The following is a 24934-nucleotide window of genomic DNA, read 5'->3' as shown; positions in this document are numbered from 1 at the left end:
GCAACAGTGTTGTATAACACATTAAGAAAATTAAGGATAAAAAAAATGATGCTCAATAGATACAGAAAAAGCATTTGACAAAATTGAACATCCTTTCATGATTAAAAACTCTCAAAGTAGGTACAGAGGGAACATATCTCAACATAATATAAGCCAATATATGACCAGCCCACAGCTAACAACATTACTCTGTCATGATTTGAAAGCTCTTTCTCCCAAATTGAGGAACAAAACAAGGATACCCATAATCTTGCCACTTCCACTCAATGTAGTATTGGAAGTCATAGCCTAGTGTTAGGCCAGAGAAATAGGGCATCCAAACTGAGAAGTAAAACTGTTACTCTTTGCAGGTATTATATAAAGAAACCTGAGACTCTGAAAAAACTATGTGAGTAAACAAATTCACTGAAGCTATAGATACAAAAATCACACAGTTTTTCCTTTATACTATTAGAAATTATCTCAATTTAAAAAAAAACAATGGGCGCCTGGGTGGCTCAGTCATTAAGCATCTGCCTTTGGCTCAGGTTGTGATCCCAGGGTCCTGGGATCGAGCCCCACATCGAGCTCCCTGCTCAGCAGGAAGCCTGCTTCTCCCTCTCCCACTCCCCCTGCTTGTGTTCCTGCTCTTGCTATCTCTCTCTCTGTCAAATAAATAAATGAAATCTTAAAAAAATAAAAATAAAACATTTACAATAACAAATATAAAGTTCTCAGAAATAAATTGAAACAAAAGGTAAAACCTTTGTACACCAAAAACTTTAAGACATTGATGAAAGAATCTGAAAACAAATGTTCAAATATTCTGTGTTCATATATTAGTAGGATTATTGTCAAAATATGTATACAACCTAAAGGATTACATTGAGTCTGCAGATTAGCAGAATTCCAACGGCATTTTTAATAGAAATAGAACAATCCTGAAATCTGCACAGAACCACAAAAGACATGGAACAGCCCAAGCAATGTTAAGAACAAAGCCATAGGTAATACACTTCCTGATTTAAAACTGTATTACAAAGCTGTAGTAATCAAAGCAGTATGGTACTGGCATAAAAGCAGACACATATACACAGAGAGCCTAAAAATAAACCCAGGTATAGATGGTCAATTTTTGAAAAAAGAGCCAAGAATACACATGGGGAAGGACTCTCTTCAAAAAAAAAAAAAAAAAAAATGCTGAGAAATAATTTTGACAACTTATTTCAGCTTTAATAAGTTATGTTTGAAAATAAAACCTTCATAAAAGATAGTCTGTTTAGTCACTACTGCATTCCAGCACCAAATATATATTCAATGTTTACTAATGCATTTCCACAAATGTCAGAAGTTGAAAAACAATTCAACATTTTTAGTCCGTTTAATAGGAATTCTAACTGGTGGGTTTTTGCTTTCAATGTAGTTATCTCATTTTAAAACCTACTCATTTTGATCAAAATCAGGAAGCCACTCTTTGGTAAGGATGGGTTTGGGTTTTTGTCGGGGGGGGCAGGAGGGTTTGTTTCATAACTTTAAACATGGCCTTTTTTTTTTTAACTTTCACTTTCTTCCCAAGTGTTCAGTATTGCTTTATAATCTTGCGAAAATCAAAACATGTATACTGATTATATAAACCCAAGAGCAAATTATTTCAGGTATTTAAGAGTCCTGGTGTGCATTTATGTTTAATTTTCTTAAGGACTTACAGGAAAAATACTCTACTGTGCTACTTTTCTCAAAGAAGTATGCCTGAGTCCAAGTGCAGAAGGCCCCTTCCTCTGAAGATCAGCAGAAACCCCACATACACCATGTCTTCTGACCACAGAGTTTCTGCAAAGCTTCAAGCCTAGTGGAAGCACCATCAGGTCTCATTTAACAAACAGACCAGAGCACACCTAGTTAAAAAACACCACATTCACACCAAGATCAAACACTGCCCACTACAGGCAAGGAGAGCCTCTGCAGACAAGTGGGCTAAAGGATAGAGCAGCAAAGCACAATAGCAGAGGGCATGTGGCACACACCAGGGACACTCCCTAAAGCAACAGGCCCTGGACACTATCTGACCTCTTCTACAGAAAGCTATTACTCTCAGGAGCCGGAAATATAACGGCTTTTTTAACACAGAGAAGATGACCAAGACTTAGAAGAAGTGCCAAGATCAAGGAATCTATCCCAAAAGAATGAAGAAGGAAAAGTCACAGCCAGAGACCTAATCAAACAGATCCAAGTAATACGCCTGGTGAATTTAAATCAACAGTCATAAGGATACTTGCCAGGCTTGAGAAAAACATGTAAGGCATCAGGGAGAACCTTCTTCACAGAAATAGAGTTAAAAAACAACCAGTCAGAAATTAAAAAAGCAGTAACAGATTCACAACATAGTGGATGTAACAAGCACAAGAATGGAAGAAGCAGAGGAAAGAGTAAGTGATAGAGAAGGCAGAAAAATGGAAAATAATGAAGCTAAACAAAAAAGACTAACTATGGATCACGAGAGTAGACTTAGGGAACTCAGGGACTCCATCAAACAGATTAACATTCCTATCATAGTAGTCCCAGAAGAAGAAGAGAGGATAAAGGGAGCAGAAGATTTATTTGAGGAAATAATACCTGAAAACATCCCTAATCTGGGGCAGGAAACAGGCAACCCAAACCAGGGGACACAGAAAATTCCCATCAAAATCAACAAAAGCAGGCCAACACCAAGACATATTGTAGTTAAATTTGCAAAATATAGTGATAAAGAAAAAATCCTAAAAGGAACAAGACAAAAGAAGTTCCTAACTTACAAGGGAAGACCCATAAGGCTACCCAGCAGATCTCTACACAGAAACTTGGCAAACCAGAAGGGAGTGACACACTATATTCAACACGCTGAATGGGAAAAACCCACAGCCAAGAATACTCTATCTGGCAAAGTTACATTCAGAATACAAGGCAAGATAAAGACTTTCCCAGACAAACAAAAACTAAAGGAGTTCATGAACACTAAACCAGCCCTGCAAGAAGTACTAAAGGGGACTCTGAGTGGGAAACAAAGACCAAAAGTGACAAAGAATAGAAAGGAACAGAAAATCTCCAGAAACAATGACAAAATAAGTATTAAATGGCACTAAATGCCTATCAATTTTTCTTAATGTAAATAGATTAAACACTCCCAATGAAAAGACAGATGGTATCAGATTGAATTAAAAAAAAAAAAAAAAAAAGACAGACCCATCTATATGCTGCCTACCAGAGACCCACATTTTAGACCTGAAGATACATGCAGAATGAGAGTGAGGGGATGGAGAACAATTTATCATGCTAACGGATGTCAAAAGAAAGCCAGAGTAGCCATATTTATATCAGATAAACTAGATTTTAAACCAAAGAATGTAACAAAAGATGAAGACAGACATTGTATCATAATAAAGGGAACTATCCAACAAGATCTAACAATTGTAAATATTTATGCCCCCAACAAGCAAGCACCCAAATATATAAAACAATAACAAACATAAAGGAACTCATTAATAATACAATAATCCTAAGAGACTTAAACATCTCACATCAATGGACAGATCATCTAATCAGAAAATCTACAAGGATACAATAAGTTTGAATGATACACTGGACCAGTTGCACTTAATATATTTAGAACATTTCATCCTAAAGCACCAGAATACACATTCTTTTCAGGTGTACATGGGACGTTCTACCAGAACAGATCACCTACTAGGTCACAAATCAGACCCCATAAAGTACAAAAAGATTAAGACCATACCATGCATCTTTTCTAACCTAAATGCTATGAAACTTGAAGTCAAACACTAGGAAAAATTTGGAAAGAATACAAATACATGCAGGTTAAACAATATGCTACCAAAGAATGAACGGGTTAACAAGGAAATCGAAGAATACACAACAAACAACAACAACAACAAAAAAAAACAGAAACAAATTAATATTAAAACACAACAGTCCAAATCGTTTGGGATACAGCAAAAGCAGTCCTAAGAGGGAAGTATACAGCAATACAAGCCTACCTCAAGAAACAAGAAAAATCTCAAACCACCTAACTTTACAACTGAAGGAGCAAGAAAAAGAACAAAGCCTAAAGCCAGAAGAAGGGGGAAAATAATAAAGATTAGAGAAATTATTGATATAGAAAATAAAAAAATAGAACAATGAATCCAGGTGCTGCTTCTTTGAAAAAAAGTAGTAAAATTGATAAAATCCTAGCCAGACTTATCAAAAAGGAAAGAGAAAGGACCCAAATAAAACCACAAATGAGAGAGGATAGGTAACACCCCAGAAATACAAACAATTATAGTAGTATGAAAATTATATCCCAGCAAATTGGACAATCTGGAAGAAATGGGTACATTCCTAGAAACAAACAACCAAAACTGAAGAAGAAATAGAAAACATGAACCAGCAAAGAAATTGAATCAGTAATCAAAAATCTTCCAACAAACAAAAGTCCATGGCCAGATGGCTTCCCTGGGGAATTCTACCAAACATTTAAAAAAAAAAAAAAAAAAACAGAAATGGAAGGAAGACTTCCAAACTCATTCTATGAGGCCAGCATTAGCCTCATTCCAAAACCAGAGACTCCACTAAGAAAGAACTACAGGCCAATATCACTAATGAACATGGATGAAAAAATTGTCAAAATACTAGCATATCAAATCCAACAGTACATTAAAAGGATCATGCACCACAAGCAAGTGGGACTTATTCCTGGGTTACAACAGTGGTTCAATATTCAAAAATCAGTCAATGTGATCCACCACATTAATAAAAGGCTAAGAACCATATGATCCTCTCAGTAGATGTACAAAAAGCATTTGACAATGTACAACATTCATTCATGATAAAAACCCTCAACAAAGAAGGGTTAGAGGGAACATACCTCAATATCATAAAGACCATATATGAAAAACCCACAGGTACTATCATCCTCACTGGGGAAAAACAGAGCTTTTCCTCTATGGTCAGGAACAAGACAGGAATGTCTACTCTCACTGCAGTTATTTAACATAATTCCAGAAGTCCTAGCCTCAGAAATCAGATAACAAAAAAAAATAAAAGGCATCCAAACCAACAAGGAAGAAGTCAAATTTTCACTCTTTGCAGATGACATGATACTCTGTATGGAAAACCCAAAAGACTCTACCAAAAAACTGCTAGACCTGATACACAAATTCATTATAGTCGCAGGATACAAAAATCAATGTACAAAAATCTATTGCGTTTCTATACACCAATAATGACGTAGCAGAAAGAGAAACCAAGGAACTGATCCCATTTACAATTACACCAAAAACTGTAAGATACGTAGGAATAAAGCTAACCAAAAGATAAAAGATCTGTACTCTTAAACTATAAAACACTGATGAAAGCAAGTCAAGAAACGGAAAGATATTCCATGCTCATGTACTGGGAAAACAAACATTGTTAAAATGTCCACATTACCCAAAGCAATCTATACATTTAATGCAATCCCTATCATAGTATCACCAGCATTTTTCAGAGCTAGAAGCAACAGTCTTAAAATTTGTATGGAACCACAAAAGATCCCCAATAGTCAAAGCAATCTTGAAAAAGCAAAGCAAAGGTAGAGGCATCACAATTCCAGACTTCAAGTTGTATTACAAAGCTGTAGTGACTGAGACAGTATGGTACTGGCACAGAAACAGACACACAGATCAATGCAACGTAATAGAAAACTCAGAAGTGAACTTGCAACTATATGGGCAATTAATCTTCAACAAAGCAGGAAAGAATATCCAATGGAGAAAAAAGATAATCTCTTAAACAAATGGTGTCAGGAAACCTGGACAGCAAGATGCAAAAGGATGAAACTGCACCACTTTCTTACACCATACACTAAAATAAATTCAAAATGGATGAAAGACCTAAATGTGAGATAGGAAACCATCAAAATCCCAGAGAACACAGGCAGTAACCTCTCTGACCTGAACCATAGCAATTTCTTACTAGATAGGTCTCCTGAGGCAAGAAAAATATAAGCAAAAGTAAGCCATTGGGACTTCAAAATAAAAATCTTCTGCACTGCAAAGGAAAGCATCAACAAAACTAAAAGTCAGCCTACGGAATGGGAGACGGTATTTGCAAATGACATATCTGATTAAGGGTAAGCATCCAAGATCTATTAAGAACTTATCAAACTCAACATGCAAAAAAAATAATAATAATCCAGTTTAAAAATGGGCAAAAGACATCAGTAGACATTGCTGCAAAGAAGACATAGGTCTAACAGACACATGAGAAGATGCTCAACATCACTCATCATCAGGGAAATGCAAATCAAAACTACCATGAGACATCACCTCACACCTGTCAGAATGGCTAAAATTAACACAGCAAACAACAGGTGTTAGCGAAGATGCGGAGAAAGGGGAACCCTCTTACCCTGTTGATAGGAATGCAAACTGGTGCAGCCACTCTGGAAAAAGAGTATGGAGACTCCTCAAATGTTAACAGAAGTACCCTATGATCCAGCATTTGTACTGGTATTTATCCAAATATTTACCCAAAGAATACAAAAATACTAATTCAGAGGGATACATACACCCTGTTTATAGCAGCATTATTTACAATAGCCAAATTATGCCAAGAGCCCAAATGTCCAACTGATGGATAAAGAAGACGTAGTATATATACACAGTGGAATATTACCCATTAAAAAGAATGAAATCTTGCCATTTGCAGACATGGATGGAGCTAGAGAGTATTATGCTAAGTAAAATAAGTCAGAGAAATACAAATACCATGATTTTACTCATAGGTGGAATTTAAGAAACAAATGAACATGGGGGGACAAAAAGAGGCAAACCAAGAAACAGACTCGTAACTACGGAGAATAAACTGAGGGTTATGGGAGGGGAGTTGGAGGGGGTTGTTAAACAGGTGATGGGTGTTAAGGAGGGCACTTGCTGTGATGAACACCAGGTATTCTATGTAAGTGATGAATCACTAAATTCTACACCTACAACTAACAATGCACTGTGTTAACTAGCTGGAATTTTAATAAAAACTTGGGAAAAAATTAAATAAAGATCTTATAGCAAAACCTTCAAAACAATTCCATGATTAAGAATTCCTCATCTGAACCACAGAACACAGATAATTATCATCATGTTACTATTTTCTGAATTCTCCCAAGAATGCAGTACAAGAGTGTTTAATTCATTACATACAGTGAATGCCTTAGGGTGGTGGTTCCCAAACTGCAATGTGCATTAGGATCACATGGCAGAGATGTTGAGACACAAATTGCTGGGGCCCATTCCCACAGTTTCTAATTAAGTAAGTCTGAGGTGGAGCCCCTGAATTTGCATTCTAACAAGTTCCAAAGCACACCGATGTTATCTGGGAACCACACTTTGAGAAACAGTACCTCAGTGCATTAGCACTTAATTCTCCAGCAAAAACTGGAAAAATGCTTCTCTGATGTGCAGAACATGAGATCATATTCAATTTCTCTTCTAAAATACATTAGGAAGAATGATAGGTAATAACTCCAAGTGTTTAAAGATGAATAATTTCAGGAAATAAGGTAGATGTTGTCTAACTCTACATATTTAGGCTATAAAATACAGTATTTGAATAAAAAATTGGAGCATTAAAGGTGGGCACGTGATGTAATGAGCACTGGTTGTGATATGCAACTGATGAATCACCACACGCTACCCCTAAAACTAGTAATACACTGTATGTTAATTGAATTTAAATAAAATAAAATTTAGAAAAATTTATGATAGCTTAACATTGACATGGCCATATACAGGTAAATTCCAATACACCAAATTCATTATTTTAAGAAAACGGTACAAACCATGGCAGACTATTCATATCATTAAAATGGATTCTTATTTACATCATCTCATTTTAAAACTAACCAATCAAGATTCATTCAATTTATTATGTATGTGACCACCTTCTATCCAAGGTAAGAGGCATTTTTGTATTATAAATGTCAATATTCCTATTACCACTACCTTCATTTTCTTAAAAGTCCATCTATTCCAAACTCTTCACTGATTGTTTAACATCCGCTGAACAGTGAGTTAGTTCTAACTTATTTCATTGGGAAGTTTCTGATAAGCAAAATACCTAATAATCAATAACTATTTAATCCATAAATTTGCAATAAATGTCAGCAAAACGTCCCAAAGCATTTTCAGAACATAAAAACAAAGAAAAATTTCTAAACCCAAATCGATTATGTGAGATTTTAGAAGAAGTTAGTGTGTGAATTCAAATGATAATGTATCTACAGCTGTGCAAGAAACTTACCATACAGGCCTTAAATGGTTAGAAAGACTACCCTTCCACCTGGATATGGGAAATTGGCTCTTGTAGTTTTCTCAGTGAACAGTTATTAAGTGTGGTTCAACTATGCTCATACTATTTGCACAAACAACATTGCTCATGTTAGACACCTGCTTTCCTTCTGGGAATCTGAAGCTTTTGTACATGCTGAGGCAGGGGATGCCTATGTGACCAACCCCAATAAACACCTTGAACACCAGACTCTAATGGGCTTCCCTGAAGAGAACCATCACCCACATGTTGCTAAATTTTCATTGCTGGTGGGTGGGGGAGAAGATGATGCTTTGTGTGACCCCTCAGGGGAAGATAAGAACCTAAGCAAGAATACACATGGATCCTCCCAAACTCTGCATGTGTTTCTCCTATGACTCAGCTGTGAATCCACTCTACTTCACTGTTAGCAATTTTAACTTGAGTCTAACTATACGTGGAATCTCCCAGCAAATCTCCAAAAAGAGGAGTATTCTTGTGGACCCCCAACATAGCCATTTTCAGAAATCAGGATTCTTACCTGCTGATATGCTTCATAGATCACATCAAATAGAAAAGCCTGTGGCATTTCACTTGCTCTGTGTCTGGCACGTTCTAGTGAATGGTCTAAGCAACCATCGGCAGATGGACTGATTACAGTAGATACAAGAGGTCGAATTGCTCCTGCTGCCTAAAGAACAAACAGAGATCCAGTTAACATTTATTTCACCTAGAACCTATTTCAAAGTTAAACCCTGACCTCTCGCATTTTGGGGAGATTGTATTCCTAGCTTTAACAAGTAACTTCAAGAAAATATTTGAACAAGTGCTGATTTGGTTCTTAAAGCAGTATTTCACTATCAAAAACCCTCTTTCTCAATATTACAGTTCCATGAAAGAGATAGGGATTCTTTTTTCCATTATAGGTTCACAAATTCTTTTGCTCACTAGCCACTGAAATCTAATACTAGATCAGAATGCTAAGATCCAAGGGGTATTCTGAGAAGTGGAAGGGTGAAAGAAGAGTTACTGTGGAAAAAATGGACATGGTACACATCAATACTTATTAGTGTGCCTTCAAAAGTTTTACTTTCAACACAGATAATTAAGGCAACAGATCTATTCCCAAAGATCCCCAAAATGAGACTGAGCCTAAGTAACAATGAATTTATGTCTCACTCTAATTCCTGTGAACAACCATTCCCTCCAAACCATCTTAGAGCAACATTCCCTCAGGTAAAGTAGCCATTGATTTTAATTGCTCTGATAAAAGCTGTCGCCCCTATAGATGCATCTCAACATTACACAAAGGTACCTTCATACCTGACAATTTATCCCCTTCATCTTTAATAGTGTTTCATTGTAGACTTGAAAGTCATTACCAGACAACTCTTTTGGAGAAGTGGCTTTAAAATACAGTTCTCCTGTGGTCGGCCATTAACCAAACCTCCTCCATAAGTTCTTATCTTCCACATAACAAACACATAGATATTACAGCACATCAAACTGATGAGCCAGCCAATTTGATCTTGAGAAGAACAGTATCTGTGCAAGATAGATAGCCCATAAACTAGCTTATAAAATCCCAGAGACTGGCTGAAAATCAAAGCTAGTATGTGAGCCAAGTAGACAGCTTATAAACTGTCACCATTTCCAGTGACTCAAGTAGAAGTTTGGAGCCCAGAAATAAAAGCAAAAATGAGGAGACCGCCAGGGCTGATACAGAGGGAGTCATGTCCAAGTAGGTGAAAGATAAATAAGAAGAAAACCCAACTGGTCAAGCCTGACACCTATCAATAAAAGAATACAAAAGAAACAGATTTGCACCCATACATATATAGAGAGAGCTTTTTAAGGGAAAAGTTCTATTTATATTGCAACTATGTATAGGTAATGCTGGAATTCTATACCAGGCCATGAAGCAAATATATTAAAAAGAGAATGAGTCACAAAGTGGCAGCATGAGGACTTTAGCAGACTTTCTCTCCAGCAAAAGAACTAGTGAAAAATATTTTACAACAACCATTTAAAATCCTTGAAGGGCATGCACCAGATGAAACATTTTTTAAGAGTATCAACTAAAACTTGGTAAAAACAGAGCTTGTGGTACTCAAGTCATGATCTATTTCTTCCTTAATCATCCATGCAGCTCAGTGTGACTGAAGTTCCACTCAGAGTAGGTATGGCTGAAAAGATGGGGCTTTCCTCTCCCCCTATCTCCCAGTTCAAAGGACAGAGGGCTAGCATTTCCCATTCTACTCAGCCCAAGGTCACAGAGGCTAAATTAAAGCCTACTGTGGACAAGAGATTGGAGACTCCCTTCCCACTACATAGCCTTCACTACCAAGTGGAATATCTACCCCAAGCACAGTAAACACAGAATGTATACCGGGCCCTGAACACCCTTAACCCCCAATCTCACACAGGGCAGAGGTTTCACACCAGGAGAAGCACAACAAAAAGTTAAGAGTGTTCAAATATCTCCATGGACCACTCTGCTCATGAAGTAGAAGGGTCACTTAGAAAAACAAGGTATTATGCCCCACTGAGAAGCAGTGTGGTGATTTTTTACAGGGAGAGAGACAGGCTGTAAGAACAGAACTATCAAGTTCTCCCAAAGGGAACTCACCTTGTATAACTGACTGTGACCAAGTTTAAACCTAAGTGCACTTGCAAAAGAAATGGAGACTACCGTGCTAAGCAATTAAGAGGAAGGTGGTAGCTACAAGACAGCATAAAGCTCAACTATTGGTAAGCAAGTTTACCAGAGATAACCACAGAGAGAGAGACAAGTAGCAACAGCCCCCCTGGAATCAGAGCAAACTTCCAATACTGACCTCAAAAACTACCTTTGCCATGGAGCCAAAGTTAAATTGAATCAGATTATAGAGCATTTTGTAGCTCAGGCATTGTAAGAAAGAGAGAAAGAAAGAAAGAGCTAAAGAGCGAGAGCAAGAGAGAGAGAAAGAGAAAGAAAGAGAAAAAGAAAAAGAGAAAGAGAGAGAAAGAAAGAAAAGAAGAAAGAAAAGAAAAGAAAGAAAAAAGAAAAGAAAAGAAAAGAGAAACAGAGAGAGAGAGAGAGAAAGACAGAGAAAGAGACAGAGAAAGCAAGCAAGCAATTTCAGGCAACGAAGAGTTTATCAGTTGAGTGTGGTATCAGAGACAGTAAGAGATTAACAACAAAAGGCAAAAGGAACCCTACTAAACTACTTTCATTCCAGGCTGGCTACATTCATGCCCAAGACTGCACCCTCTGTATAGTGATTTTAGAGACTTCACTGGGTAGGGGGAAACAAGACTTTACTGAAATAGACCAGCCAAGTCACATACAACAGTAAGAGTAAGTCCTGAGGAAATGGGAGGGAGACTATCACCATCTAGAACTGATACTAAAGGTCTACCAACCAATGAATGGATAAAAAGAACATGTGCTACATATATCCACAAGGAAGTATTTCTCAGCCATAATGAAGTTGCTTCAACAAAGTAAGTATTTTCAACAACAATATGGATGGACTTCAAGGGCAATGTGCTAAGTGAAGCAAGTCAGAGAAAGACAAATACCTTATGATCTCACCCATATATATGTAAAGGCTAAAAGATACAACAGATTGGTGGCCAGAAGTCGGGGGACAGAGGTGGGCAAAATGGATGAGAACATTCAAAAGGTAAAACTTCCAGTGACAAATTAAGTCCTGGGGATGTAATGTACAGCATGGGCTATAATTAATACTCCGCAGTATCAAGTTGCTTAGAGATCTTAAAAATCCTAAGGAAAGGATTCTGTAACTATGTCTGGTGACAGATGTTAACTTATTTTGGTGATCATTTCACAATGTAAACAAATGTAGAAACATTATGTTGTACAACTGAAACTTACGTTGTATATCAATTACACCTCAAAAAAATCTGTCAAAAAACTTACATGTGAGAATTTCAAAACTGTGGAAAGTGTACATACTAATAATGAACCCAAGAAGAAATTAGAGAAACAGAAGACACTGAGATGAAAAGATACAATTTGAAACACAGCATGCAGCTGAAGCAGTTGTAAGAGGGAAATTTATAGCTGTGCATGTCTATGTATAAAGACATTCTCAAGGCCAAAACCTTCTACCTTAAGACTTACACTCCTATCTTAAGATTTTTGGAAAAACAACACCAATTATAACAACAGAACAGCCTCAAATTAAATCAAGTAGTAAATAGAGATTAGAATAAATGAAGTAGAGAGTATAAAAAGAGGGGAAAAAATCAATATCCAAACTCAGTTCTTTGAAGAATTAACAGGATTGACAAACTTTAACTGGATGAACCAAGTGGGGGAGGAGATTCTAATTAGTGAAATCAGGAATCAAAGTGGTGTTTCTACCAACCTCCCAGAAATAAGGAATTTTCAGCAAATTACATGAAATTTCTGTTTCCTAGAAAGGCATTAACTATAAAAACTGATTCAGTAATAGACAATTTGAATAGACCTATAACAAGTACGAAAACAGAATTAGAAATTTTTATTTCGCACAAAGAAAATCCATGCAGCTTCACTGGTTATACCAAAAATAAAGAAAGAAAAGAAAAATCTTCAATACCAATTCCTCACATTATCCCAAGAAGTAATATAGGAGAGAATGCTTCCTAACCCACTCGGTAAGATGAGTACTGCCAAAACCAGACAAAGGCATCACAAAAAACTACAACTACAGACCAAAACCCCTGATGAATACAGATGCATAAATCTTCAACAAAATACTAACAAACCAAATTTGGCAATAAGTGTTACATACCATAACCAAGTGGGATTTATCCCATGAATGCAAAATTGATTCAACATACCCAAAAATCATTGTCATTTCTCACATTAAAGGGCAAAAAAATCCAGAAACACTCAAACAGATGCAGAAATAGCATCTGACAAAATGCAATGCTCCTTCATGAAAAAAGCATTCAACAAAATTAGGAACAGAACTTGCTCTAGCCAATAAAGGGCAACTATGAAAAACCCACAGGTAACATCATATTTGATAAATACTCTCTATTTTTGCTTTCATATCAAGAACAAAAATATATCCACTGTCACCACTTCTATTAAACATTGTACTGGAAGTTCTAGTCAGGAAAATCAGTCAAGAAAAAATAGAAGGCATCCAAAAGGATTTAAACTATCTGTATTTGCAGATAATATTTTATAGAAAATCCTGATGAATTCCCTTTAAAAAACTAGGAATAAACACATTTGGCAAGAAGGCACAGGACAAGACCAACAAAAACAACAAAATCACTTCTATCTCTGTACTAGCAATGTACCATTCAAAAAGAAAAAATTCATTTACAATAGCATCAGAAAGAAAACACTTAACGTGTAACAAAAAAGTTAAAAATTTATTCCGAGAACTATAAAAATTCCCAAGCTCCTATGCAAAAGCCAGCATCTCTACCTACTCACTGGCCCCCATTCCCTCTCAAGTCTTTCTCTACAGCAACAGTCCTCCTCCTATCCTGCCCCATCAATTTTTATTCCTTTACTCAACTATCTTCATTAGTGTCCAGGCATTCTGTGACATCTCAAGTCAAGTCATTCCTCCTTTGATCACACCTATCTTCCAACTAGGACCAAATTTCTCCTAGTCAGTTTCAGACAGTCTGTTGAAGAACTATCCGTACTACTTAATATCTCCAATGTCTGCCTCTTCCCATGTTCTTTGCAATCTACTTTAATGAGGATTATGTCTCCCCACATCCACAAAAACATATTTAGCAATATCACCCATGACCCCCACATGGCCAAATCCAATGGAGAGCTCTGTTTTCTCAAGAGCATTTGTTCATGTGGCTTTCAGAAACAATTTTCAAACAACCACCTCACTCTCACGCTCTAAAACCTCATTCTAAATGGTCAAATGTTCCCAAGCTGGGACCTCAAAGTTCTCTAGCTACCCTCATTCTTTAAGCAACCTCATCAAGTTACAACACTTCACATACTGTCTATATGAGAACTTCCCAATCTATCCGGCTATCCTAGAATGTTCCCTTCAATTCTGGACTTTCATACCCAAATACCCTATTTAACTTCTCCAATCAAGAGATACGCCTCAACTATAACATACTGAGATCAGTTTTGATTTCACACATACCACATATTCCAAACCTGCTCCTCCATACACTTCCCATTTTCATAAAGGTCAACTCTATTCCTCTGGTTATTCTTGTCAAAACCTTGATCATGGATTTCTCTCCTTTCATATTCCAAATTGAATCCATCAGCAAGCCCCATTACCTTCAAACTACCCCACATCAGCATACATTTCAATGTTTTCACTGCTGCGATCTGAAACCAAGGCACCCACCCAGGCTTCCTCCCTCAGACCTCATACAGAAAACAAAGGCCGTAAATGAAGACATTAGTATTTTTCACTACATTAAAATAAACTGCTAGAAAATTATTACGGGGCATATAACCAGCAGAGTATTTGTGTGTACAGTATTTAAGTAATTCCTAGAAATCAGTTTTTACTTGAAAAATACCAATATGAAACTAAAATTTAAATTAGAAAAATAGGGGCAAAAGACTTTCATGGGCAATTCAGTGAGAACATATAAATCTTTAAGTACTTGAAGAATTGCCCAACCTATTAACAAAAGACTAAATTAAACCACAAAGAGAAAGCATTTTCCACTAACTGGATTAGGAAAAAGTCAATCTAACAGTATGAATTGGAAAGGACATGGCTCTAACTCAAACTCCTGTTATACCCTATTGAGTAGAATTTGTACACATTTGGAAATTAATTTAGCATCATCTGATCAAAATGGTAATATGCATTTATCTCGACTCTAGTGAAATCCTTGCTCATGTACTTAAAACATTAATAGTAATGTTCATGCTAGCAATGCTTGCACTGGCAAAAATTAAAGAAAACATGTTCACCAACTACAAATAGATGAATGGTGATATAAAGCAGTGATCATGAACACATGATAGCTACAAAGATTCACATGAATATATGTCCCTAAATGTATTTTTTTTTTTTTTGCAGAAGTGCTGTCAAAATAAAAGCAAAACAGAAGTTGAATCGTACAAATAATTTTTTTTACAGGGGTATAAAAAAAAAGCACAGAAACCTAGTACGTCCTTTAGGAATACATGCTACAAAATGGGGGGGGGGGGGACACGAATAAAAACAAATTTCAGGATGTTTATCCATGTGGGGGAAATAAATAGGATCGAGGCAGGGATATAGTTTTAAAGCAACTGTAATGTTCAGGTGGTAGATCTGGAGGTGTCCAAAGCGCTTTTCAGGTTCCCCTTTTTTTAATTTCTAAAAGTGTATTTATGGACTCTCACTTTGACCAATAAAAACTTCTCAAGAGAAGAAAACCATCCACATTTGTGATGCTACTAGGGTAGGATTGGTATATTCCAGACTTTGTAAGGTTCTGGTTTAATGGAGGCCTAGAGATCAGCTAACAAGTAGTGCAATAGGAAAACCACTTAAAGCATGGAGCACTGGGTGTTATATGCAAACAATGAATCATGGAACAGTACATCAAAAACTAATGATGTAATGTATGGTGATTAACATAACATAATAAAAAAATAAAAATTAAAATTAAATTAAAAAAGCACAAGGTGACTAACTCGCTTACTCAACAAAATGCCCATGAAAAGAATCACATGTCAAAAAAAAAAAAAAATCATTCTCTGGCCGACCCTGTTTTTCCTCCAACTACTACTCACTCAACTATCTGGTTTAAACAGATCTAGAATAAAGATGCTTAAATTGACAGGCATGTGCTCCATAGCTGTTTCCACAGAAAGAGACTTTTTTTCAGAAACCTAAATCATCAGTTATATCGATCTTTTCTGAAATATAAAGCACCCAAATTAAGACCCAAGTATGGACAGAGTCATTTAGTTGCCTCGACAATAGAGCCATCTCTAGCAGTAGTTACATTAAGCACAATTCTGAGTTGTCAGATATAAGGTCTCATTGGGAATTAGCCTAATAAGCCCCGAATGGAAGCTTAACAGCTCAGCACCACTGTGATTACCTGCCTCTCAAGCTCATCTATGAAAGTATTTCCACACGTCAATGCATGGAAATCATCAGAGATACAAATCATACAATGTGGAAAAATGAACCCCACCTCTTCTGTTTACTTTTAAAAGCACATTTGAACAATACTTCTCCATACACAGAGCAGGTGCTGACATGCACTCCTACTCACATGTCGGCATTCAAGCTAATTATGACAATGCACTATAGAAATCCTGACTATATAATTACAATTTCATTTACCTGAGTTGTCTTTAGTCTAAGACTACTTAATACACGTTTACACAATCACATCTCTAAAGGTAATCATCGGCCATTATGAGATTTTGAATATTTCATATTTTGATAAAAGAATACCTCAAATCTCCTTCCATAAAAAATATTCAATACAGAAATGCAAGTATTTTATAAAAACCTATCCAAATTGCTCTATCACTCCAAGGGCCCCTAAAAAATAGTATATGTAGCAAGAATAAGGTCCGCATTTGATATACTCAACTTTAAGTCGTGAAAATTAAAGTAGTACCATTTAACTTAAATCTAAAATGATCTGAAGTATTCTTCATGGATGTTCTCAACGTTTAATAAGCTTTATTACATTTTAATTCCTAGACATATCATGGTTCCTTGATCTGCCCCCCTTCTCCAACTTCATTTGAGAGTAATACATAGAATATACAGGGGTAGTAGTTTGAGATAAGCAAAACAAAAGCTTTTCACGCAGCTTTTTCAACATCAGGAACAGATTAAGGCTTACCTCATTCCCTAGTAGTCAGGGAATAATTCACCACCTGCCCTGGACACTTCAACTTTTGTCAAAATATGCCTCAACTTTCCCACTAGATCATCAGAATTCACTGCTTTCTCACAAATCAAATTGCTTCTTTAGGCGTAGGACTTAATACCAATGTTTCTTTCCCTCCAGTAAGATACAGAATCCAATGGCCCAGGAGCACTTATTACCTGACCCCCACCTAATACTGAACTCTGAGCTTCAATGCACTTGATCATGATCAAAACTAACCAATAGAAAGCCAGTACAAGTTACTGTTAGCCATGGTCCATTCTACTTAAGATTCTTTGTTTGGAAAATAACATCATCTGCCAAGTCATTTTTCAGCTCTTTTAAAATAAGCCCACAATACTTTGCATAAATTTCTAATACTGGGTAGTCAAAGAGTATATTCTTCCTGATGCACACATATTAACTTTTACTTCTGAAGTGTTCTTTAATCATTACCAAGTATAGCCCTACTATAAAACACAAATATTGCCCACACACTCATACACCCACATGTCAGAGTTTCTGGTTATTAATTACACTGCTTCTCTTCAGAAAAGTACTCAGATTTTCTAACTAAAAACTAACCATCCTACAGGACATGGGATAGTCCCCCAACAGAAAGCATCTTACCCAAAATGTCAATTGTGCCAAGGTTGAGGAAGCCTGTGCCACTTCCATATTCAGATATAGAAAAAAAACTAAGGTCTGGAAGTCTACAAAAATCCCTTTTGCCTTAATACTGGAAAAACCACCCAATATATTAAGTATAGGGGACTCTTATGAGATAAGCAGTAAGATGTACCTTGGTCAAGTGTTGATAAGATCACAAGCAGTTGAAAATCTTTAATTAGGGGCACCTTGGTGGCTCAGTCGGTTTGGCATCTGTCTTGGGCTCAGGTCATGATCTCAGGGTCCTGGGATCGAGCCCCACATCAGGCTCTGGGCTCAGCAGGGAGTCGTCTTCTTCCTCTCCCTCTGCACCTGCCCCCTGCTCCTTGAGCTTGTGCGTGCTCTCTCAAATAAATATTTAAAAAATAATTTTTTTTTAAATAAACTCTCTAAGTACTATATCCATCGGTAGGTCTGCCTAGTTTAGGCAAGCAATTCAGTGTCTCAACTAATTTCACACAACCTCGGAAGAATGCAGGGAGTGCAGGAGCACAGGGATTTTAGCACAAGAGAAGATCAGATCTACTGGCAGGGAATGGCAAAGAAAAATTGAAGCATAGAAAAGTACTCGTGTCTTATTACCTCATGGCTCACATCATCCAATCAGGTCCAGCCAATCCAAGTCCCTTAACATTTTTTTTTCCCCCAACCTCTACTTCTTTCTCTATTTTAATTGGCTTAAAGAGACCTTCACCACTCAGCTGGATCAATACTGTAGATCCCAAACTAATTTCAGTTCCCTCAATCTCCTCCTGTACTCCACATATAAAACCAGGAAGACAGTCATCTTTCTAAACTTCAAGTCTTAGGTTATTTCCTCTTGGTGAGGGGGGAAGGTGGTTGGGCAGGAAATCAATGGTTCCCCCCTTGTCTCCAGAAGCTAATTCAAGGAAAGAGATCAGGGAGTATTAATGAATTCAGACCTGCTGAAAAAGGCAAATTTCAGTGGTTCTGTTCAGCTGGAAGTTGAACATACAATGTCTGGAATTATAACAAAGAAGGTGTAGCATGACAGAAATTTTGGAGAGAACATGTCAAGTGGTAAAATGGTTACATGGAAATGCTTTGTACCAAGTAGAATAATCATCTCCCAGAGTTACATGTTGTAGGATTTTTTTTATACAGTACTCTGGAAGAGACAAAAACACAGGGATAGAGAACACATCAATAGTTGACAGGGATTAGGAAGAGAGCAAGGGTCTGAGTACCAAGCAGCACCAGAAGGCAACTCTTTGGAGTGTTAGAAAGTTCTGCTGTGATTACAATCATCTATAGATACAAACACTCAGACTATGTACCTTCCCTAAAGTGAATTTTACTGTAGGTCATTTTTTCAGTTAAGTAACATGAGCATGATTTTCATTGCTCAGAAATACTTTGTTAAGTTATAATAGAAGTTAAAGGGAATGTTTAGAGTATGGACGATGGATCTGAAAAGAGAGGTCAAAAAAAAAAAAAGGTAAATACTATAGTCACAGAAGACAAGGTAGAGCTGCAGAAGGAAGATCTGGTTAACACTGTCAAACTTAACTAAGCCATTGGGTATACATTGGTATGTTAGAATACAATTCATTTCTAATGTCAGTCAACTGGAGTTAGCACAATCCCCAAAGTTCACAACCAGACTGCCGTTACTATAGACACCAGACACAAGTGAGGTCCTCACATCACATATAATCCTGACCAACTGGCTCCAAGTGCACGAGGTTCTCACAGCCCCCACTGAAGTTCACCAAAACTCCTGGAACTCAGGAAAATGATTATGACTACATTTTGATTATGATTACTTCAGATTACACATTTATGACCAAGGATATTTTGGTCAGAGCAGATAAATGAAGAGACACACAGGGCAGGGTCTGGGAGAGTGCACAACACAGCTTCCCTGGTGCCCTCTCCTCATGGAATAAGCAAGTGCCATGCTATCAGCACACCACTGTTCAACCAGTTAGCTTCCCTGAGCTTCAGCATCCAGGGTTTTTACTGGGATATCATTTTGGCATTATGAGCAATTGAATCACCGACCATGTGGTTGAATTCAGTCTCCAGCCCTATTCCTCTCCCCCAGAGGTGGGGCTGATTCAAAGCCTCAAATCTCCAATCACCATTATTAGACACCAATAGTATTTCTGGTGACCAGCCTCCATCCTGAGTGATCTCATTAGCATAAGCTCAGGGGAGATCCAAGGCGCTCATAAAAGAAAAGAACACCCACAAAGACCATCCTAGTACTTGGAAAATCCCAAATATTTCCATTCTCCCTTCAAGGAGCCAAATATAAAAGCCAGTCAGCTTCTTTATTTTACAACAGACTAAAAATGCACATCTAATTTAGGAATTGAGATGTTACAGGTGCACTTAGAGGAGTCAGAGGAGAAAAAAGCCAGATTGCTGTGCACTGATGAGTAAACTGAAGGTGCAAAAGCAGGAGCAATAAATCTGATGGTTATTGTCAGAAGTTGATTAAGGAGAGGATAAAACATGATTAGAGATGCAAGAACAGAGGGCTTAAATTCGTGCAAGTAATTAAGGAAGTATCTTCCCTCGGGAGCACATCTCGAGGAGGCTGCTTTCCTGATGCACTGTCATTTTCAAATTCATGTTATTACTGGCAGTTTTGTGAATATAAGAGCTAGCTTAGAAGTCCTAAAATGATTCTCTGTCATTTCTGTGTTCCAAGTTATTTTACCCTTGCCAACATCTCTCTTAGAACAATGCCCTTATTATTGCTTTTCATCTCTGGAAATATGCAGAAATATACAAGTAATTTATACTTAGTAAAACTCTTGTACTTTCAGCAGTATGGCTGACAAATTATCTTGCAAAACCTCTTGCTATTTAAAAAAGAAGATATGTTATTAACAGCTTTTCTCCCCCCAGCGTGACTTTTAAATTTTTTTTTTTAAGTTTTTTTTTTTTTTTTTAAACTAGGACTCACTAGGTAACTCCCTAGGACTAACATCAGAGCCAGAACTCAAGGAAAACAGCAGAGATGTTTTGTGTTAATAAGAGGTTTTAAACAAATGAAAAGGATTGAGGAATGACATTTTGAGCCTATGCTACTTGGTCAGGTAGAACTGTGGTCCTCACATAAAGATCCATGTAACCATTTAAAAGGTAGACCACCTAAAGTACAGTATCCAGTGTGGTAGGACTGCACAGAATTGTTTGCTGTCCTGGTTTGGATTCTGACGGGGAGGGGAACCTCCCCTGAGAAGTCTTAACTATCACCTTGATTTGATATAAGTTCAGATTTTGGCTTAACATTACCATAAGATGCATAAAACCTCAAGCCAAAAATTAACATAAAGAGATCCCAAAATGGTAAAGCCCTCAGGATCCCCAGCAGAACCAACACAAATCTGTTCCAGAAACATATCCTCATCCCATGCCCAAAGGACTCCTACTTATAATGTCTTGCCAAACATGGGCCTACAATACAGTTTACTCAACAGAAGAGTAAACAAATCACAAGTGAAGTAATGAAGAACTACAAAGAATTAAATTAGCTACAGTGTATTAAATATTCATATTTAAATACTGAAAAATAGAATATAAAATCATAAGAAAAAGGAGCCCAATGACATTTGAAAAGGACTGAATCAAACTTCTAAAAATTAAAATTTTAATTGGAAGAACACTTCAACAAGAAATTACGTAAGGGCTGAAAAAATGAGAACTGAATTTTCCCAGAAGACACCACCCTCCTACACACGCATGCACTTGCACACATGGGAAAAAAAAAGGTAATAAGAGGACAGGGTAAGGCTTACCATACATACAGTGAGGCAGAAGTAAAAGAGATAAAGCCGTAGGGTGGGAAATGGGGGAAGGTCAATATTTAAAGGATAATGGTACAGAAGTTTCTAGAAATGGGTAAGATGTAAATCAAAACTCATGAATAAATACAAGGGACAAAAAAATTCTTATCTAGTCACCTATTACAGAGAGTGCACATTACCTGCAAAAAAATAAGGGACTTTAAAAATCAACCTGATGGACCCTCCATAGCTAAGATAGTGATGGAGTAGGAGGACCTAGACTTGCCTTGTCCCTCTAAAGTAATGAGGTAATTATCCAATCATTCTAAATACCCAAGAAATTGACCTGAGTTCTGACAGAACAAACTGCACAACTAGAGGGAGAGAAGAGCCACATGGAGGAAAGTACAAAGTGCAGAGATGTAGTTTGGGGAAGAAATGCACTGCAAGTACCGTGGAGGTGAGGGAGCCCTGGTCAGAGAGAGCTGAGAGAGACACAGGAGTGCAGAGGGGTCTCAGGAGGAGACCACTTCCCCAAAGCCACTGGCTGGGAAAACTATGGAGGCTGATGGTCCTGAGTTTTTACAACCAGCAGGGCTCAAAGACTGGAGTTTTTAGAGGTCATGCTGGAACAGAGCCTTAGGGCACTGCCCTGCTCCGGGAGAGAAAGCAGGCTAACCACCCGGGGCATGATTGGAAGGTCACTTAAGGCACAAAGGGAGAGACTGTTTGCTCTTCTAGCATCTGAGACATGGAGTTTGCAGCAACGCCTCTCTGGGGACAAAGGAGCCAGTGGGCACCATTCCCCTCCCCCACTCCTCTGCATGGGTGCAGAGACACCAGCCGAGGGCAGCTAACCCAGACACTGGCTGTTTAGCCTACTTTGCTGCAAATTGCAGGCCCCCTCACTCTGGCGTGACTGCCCTTCTAGGTAAAACCTGCATCCATCCCAGTGTGGTGAGACCCTCCCCCCAGAAGACCAGCACAGCCCACCCCCTCTGCCATAGCACACCATTAAAATTTGGAGTTTTAAAAGTCAGCAGGTTTAGCTGGGATAGAGCCCAAAGGGTATTGCACTGCTCCAGGCAGGCAAGCAAGCAACCTGGAGACAGACTGCATGAAAACAGCAATCTGAAAAATGCCTGGGATGTACATAGGGAAATTATGCACTCTTCTGGGGGTGCTTCCCTGAGAGCAGCAAGCACAGAGACCCCTCTCCGGGAACAAAGGAGCTGACTGGCACCATTTCCTTCCTTAATCCTTCAGCAGAAAGCAGCTTCAGTAAACAGCCTAGCTCCAACACTGGCTGCCTAACCTGCTTAAACCAAGTCCCACCCCCAGTGCTCTGCTGCTACTGCTTTTCTCAGGCAAGTGTGCCTATAGCCCAGTACAGTGGGCCCCTTCCCCCAAATACCAGCAGGAACCCCCACATACATCACATCTTCCAACCATAGGGTTCTGCAAGGCTTCAGTTATAGTGGAAGTAGTATCAGGTCTCATTTAACAAGCAGACCAGAGCACATCTAGTTTAAACTTGCCACACTCTGGCCAAGGTCCAAACACTGCCCACTACAGGCAAGAAGAGCTTCTATAGATGACTGACCAGAGGACAGAGCAGCCAAAACTCAGCAGCAGAGGGCAGAGTGCAGAGTACACAGCAGAGACACCCGCTGAAACACCAGGCCCTGAGAACTATATGAACTCTTCTTCATAAAGCCATTACTCTCAGGAGCAGTAACTAAGTCCCTAACTTACAAGGGAAGGCCCGTAAGGCTAGCCACAGATCTCCACACAGAAACTTGGCAAGCCAGAAGAGAGTGGCATGGTATCTTCAATGTGCTGAATGGGAAAAATCTGCAGCCAAGAACTACTCTATCCAGCAAACCTATCATTCGTACTAGAAGGAGAGATAAAGAGTTTGGACAGACATTGTCCAAAGAAGACATACAGATGGCTAACAGACATGTGAAAGATGCTTGACATCACTCATGATTAGGGAAATGCAAATCAAAACTACAATGAGATATCACCTCACACCTGCCAGAATGGCTAAAATTAACAACACAAGAAACAACAGGTGTTGGCGAGGATACCGAGAAATGGGGATACCTCTTACACTGTTGGTAGGAATGCCAACTGGTACAACCACTCTGAAAAACAGTATGGAGTTTCCTGAAAAAAGTTAAAAATACAACTACCCTAAGATTCAGCATTCCCACTACTAGTTATTTACCCAAAGAATACAAAAACACAGATTTGAAGGGACACATGCATCCTGATGTTCACAGCAGCATTATCAATAGCCAAACTATGGAGAGAGCCCAAATGTCCATCTCTTGATGAATGGATCAAGAAGATGTGGAATATATGTGCAATGGAGTATAACTCAACCAAAAAAAAAAAAAAAAAACATCTTGCCATTTGCAAGGACATGGATCGAGGTAGACAGTATTATATGGAGTGAAATAAGTCAATCAGAGAAAGACAAATACCACAGGATTTCACTCATATGTGGAATTTAAGAAACAAAACAAGTGAACATATGTGGGGGAGGGGAAGAGACAAGCCAGGAAAGCCTCTTAACTATAGAGAATAAATTTTGGGTTACTGAATGAGGGTTGGGCAGGGGGAATAAGTGGGTGATGGGGATTAAGGAGGGCACTTGTTAGGATGAACACCAGGTGTTATATGTAAGTGATGATTCACTAAATTCTACACCTAAAACTATTATTACACTGTACATTAACTGGAATTTAAAAACTCGAATAAAATAAATAAAAATAAAATCAGCCTGACAGAAAAGGCAGGTAACTTTCAAGGGATACAATTAGACTTTCAAGGGATACTATTATACTGGTCAACAGACTTCTCACAAGCAGAATTAAAGCCAGGACACAATGATATATTTTCAAAGTACTGGGAAAGAAAAAAATAGTTATAAACTTAGAAATGTATACCCTAGGCAAATGATCATCAAGTGAAAAGCAGAATTAACCCTGAAAGGGTTTACCTGCTAGCTCTATTGAAGTCTTCTCCCCTCCATGGAACCCAGAAATGAAGCTTATAGAGATAAGATAACCTGGGTCCTGGTGATAGTTCTGAGTTCCTGTATGCAGATAACTCAATTATCAGCCTTAATTTGGGACATCTTAGTATTTTGAAGTAATCTATCTTCAATTTGAAAATGGTTTTTAAACCAAGAAGTTAAAATTTCACAGTTCCCTTTAACATGTATGCTCTCCAAGGGGCTGTCTCAGTGTCTACCTTATGCAGGAAAGGATTTAATCTGCAAGGGACCTTTGGGTACAGCTTGAGAGTTAAGAGCTAAGAGAAAAGAGAATCCGTTAAGAATCTATACAACGCAATTTAAG

At 37.9% G+C, this 24934-nt stretch overlaps 1 protein-coding gene across 3 annotated transcripts in view; it reads right to left on the bottom strand.

Annotated features, from left to right (window-relative positions):
• The window catches only part of CRPPA (CDP-L-ribitol pyrophosphorylase A), a 303756-nt gene that overhangs the window by 256729 nt on the left and 22093 nt on the right, over nucleotides 1-24934 (bottom strand). For all 3 annotated transcript variants that reach the window (XM_032402001.1, XM_032402002.1, XM_032402003.1), the window contains exon 3: nucleotides 8837-8986. In XM_032402001.1, coding sequence (XP_032257892.1) covers nucleotides 8837-8986 — 150 coding nt within the window. The remainder of the gene's footprint in view (nucleotides 1-8836; nucleotides 8987-24934) is intronic.

The sequence above is a fragment of the Phoca vitulina genome, unplaced genomic scaffold (assembly GCF_004348235.1).
Source record: "Phoca vitulina isolate PV1807 unplaced genomic scaffold, GSC_HSeal_1.0 scaffold4, whole genome shotgun sequence".
NCBI lineage: Eukaryota > Metazoa > Chordata > Mammalia > Carnivora > Phocidae > Phoca > Phoca vitulina.
Note: the sequence above shows the minus strand (reverse complement) of the source record. Positions and strands in the feature narration are given on the sequence as shown.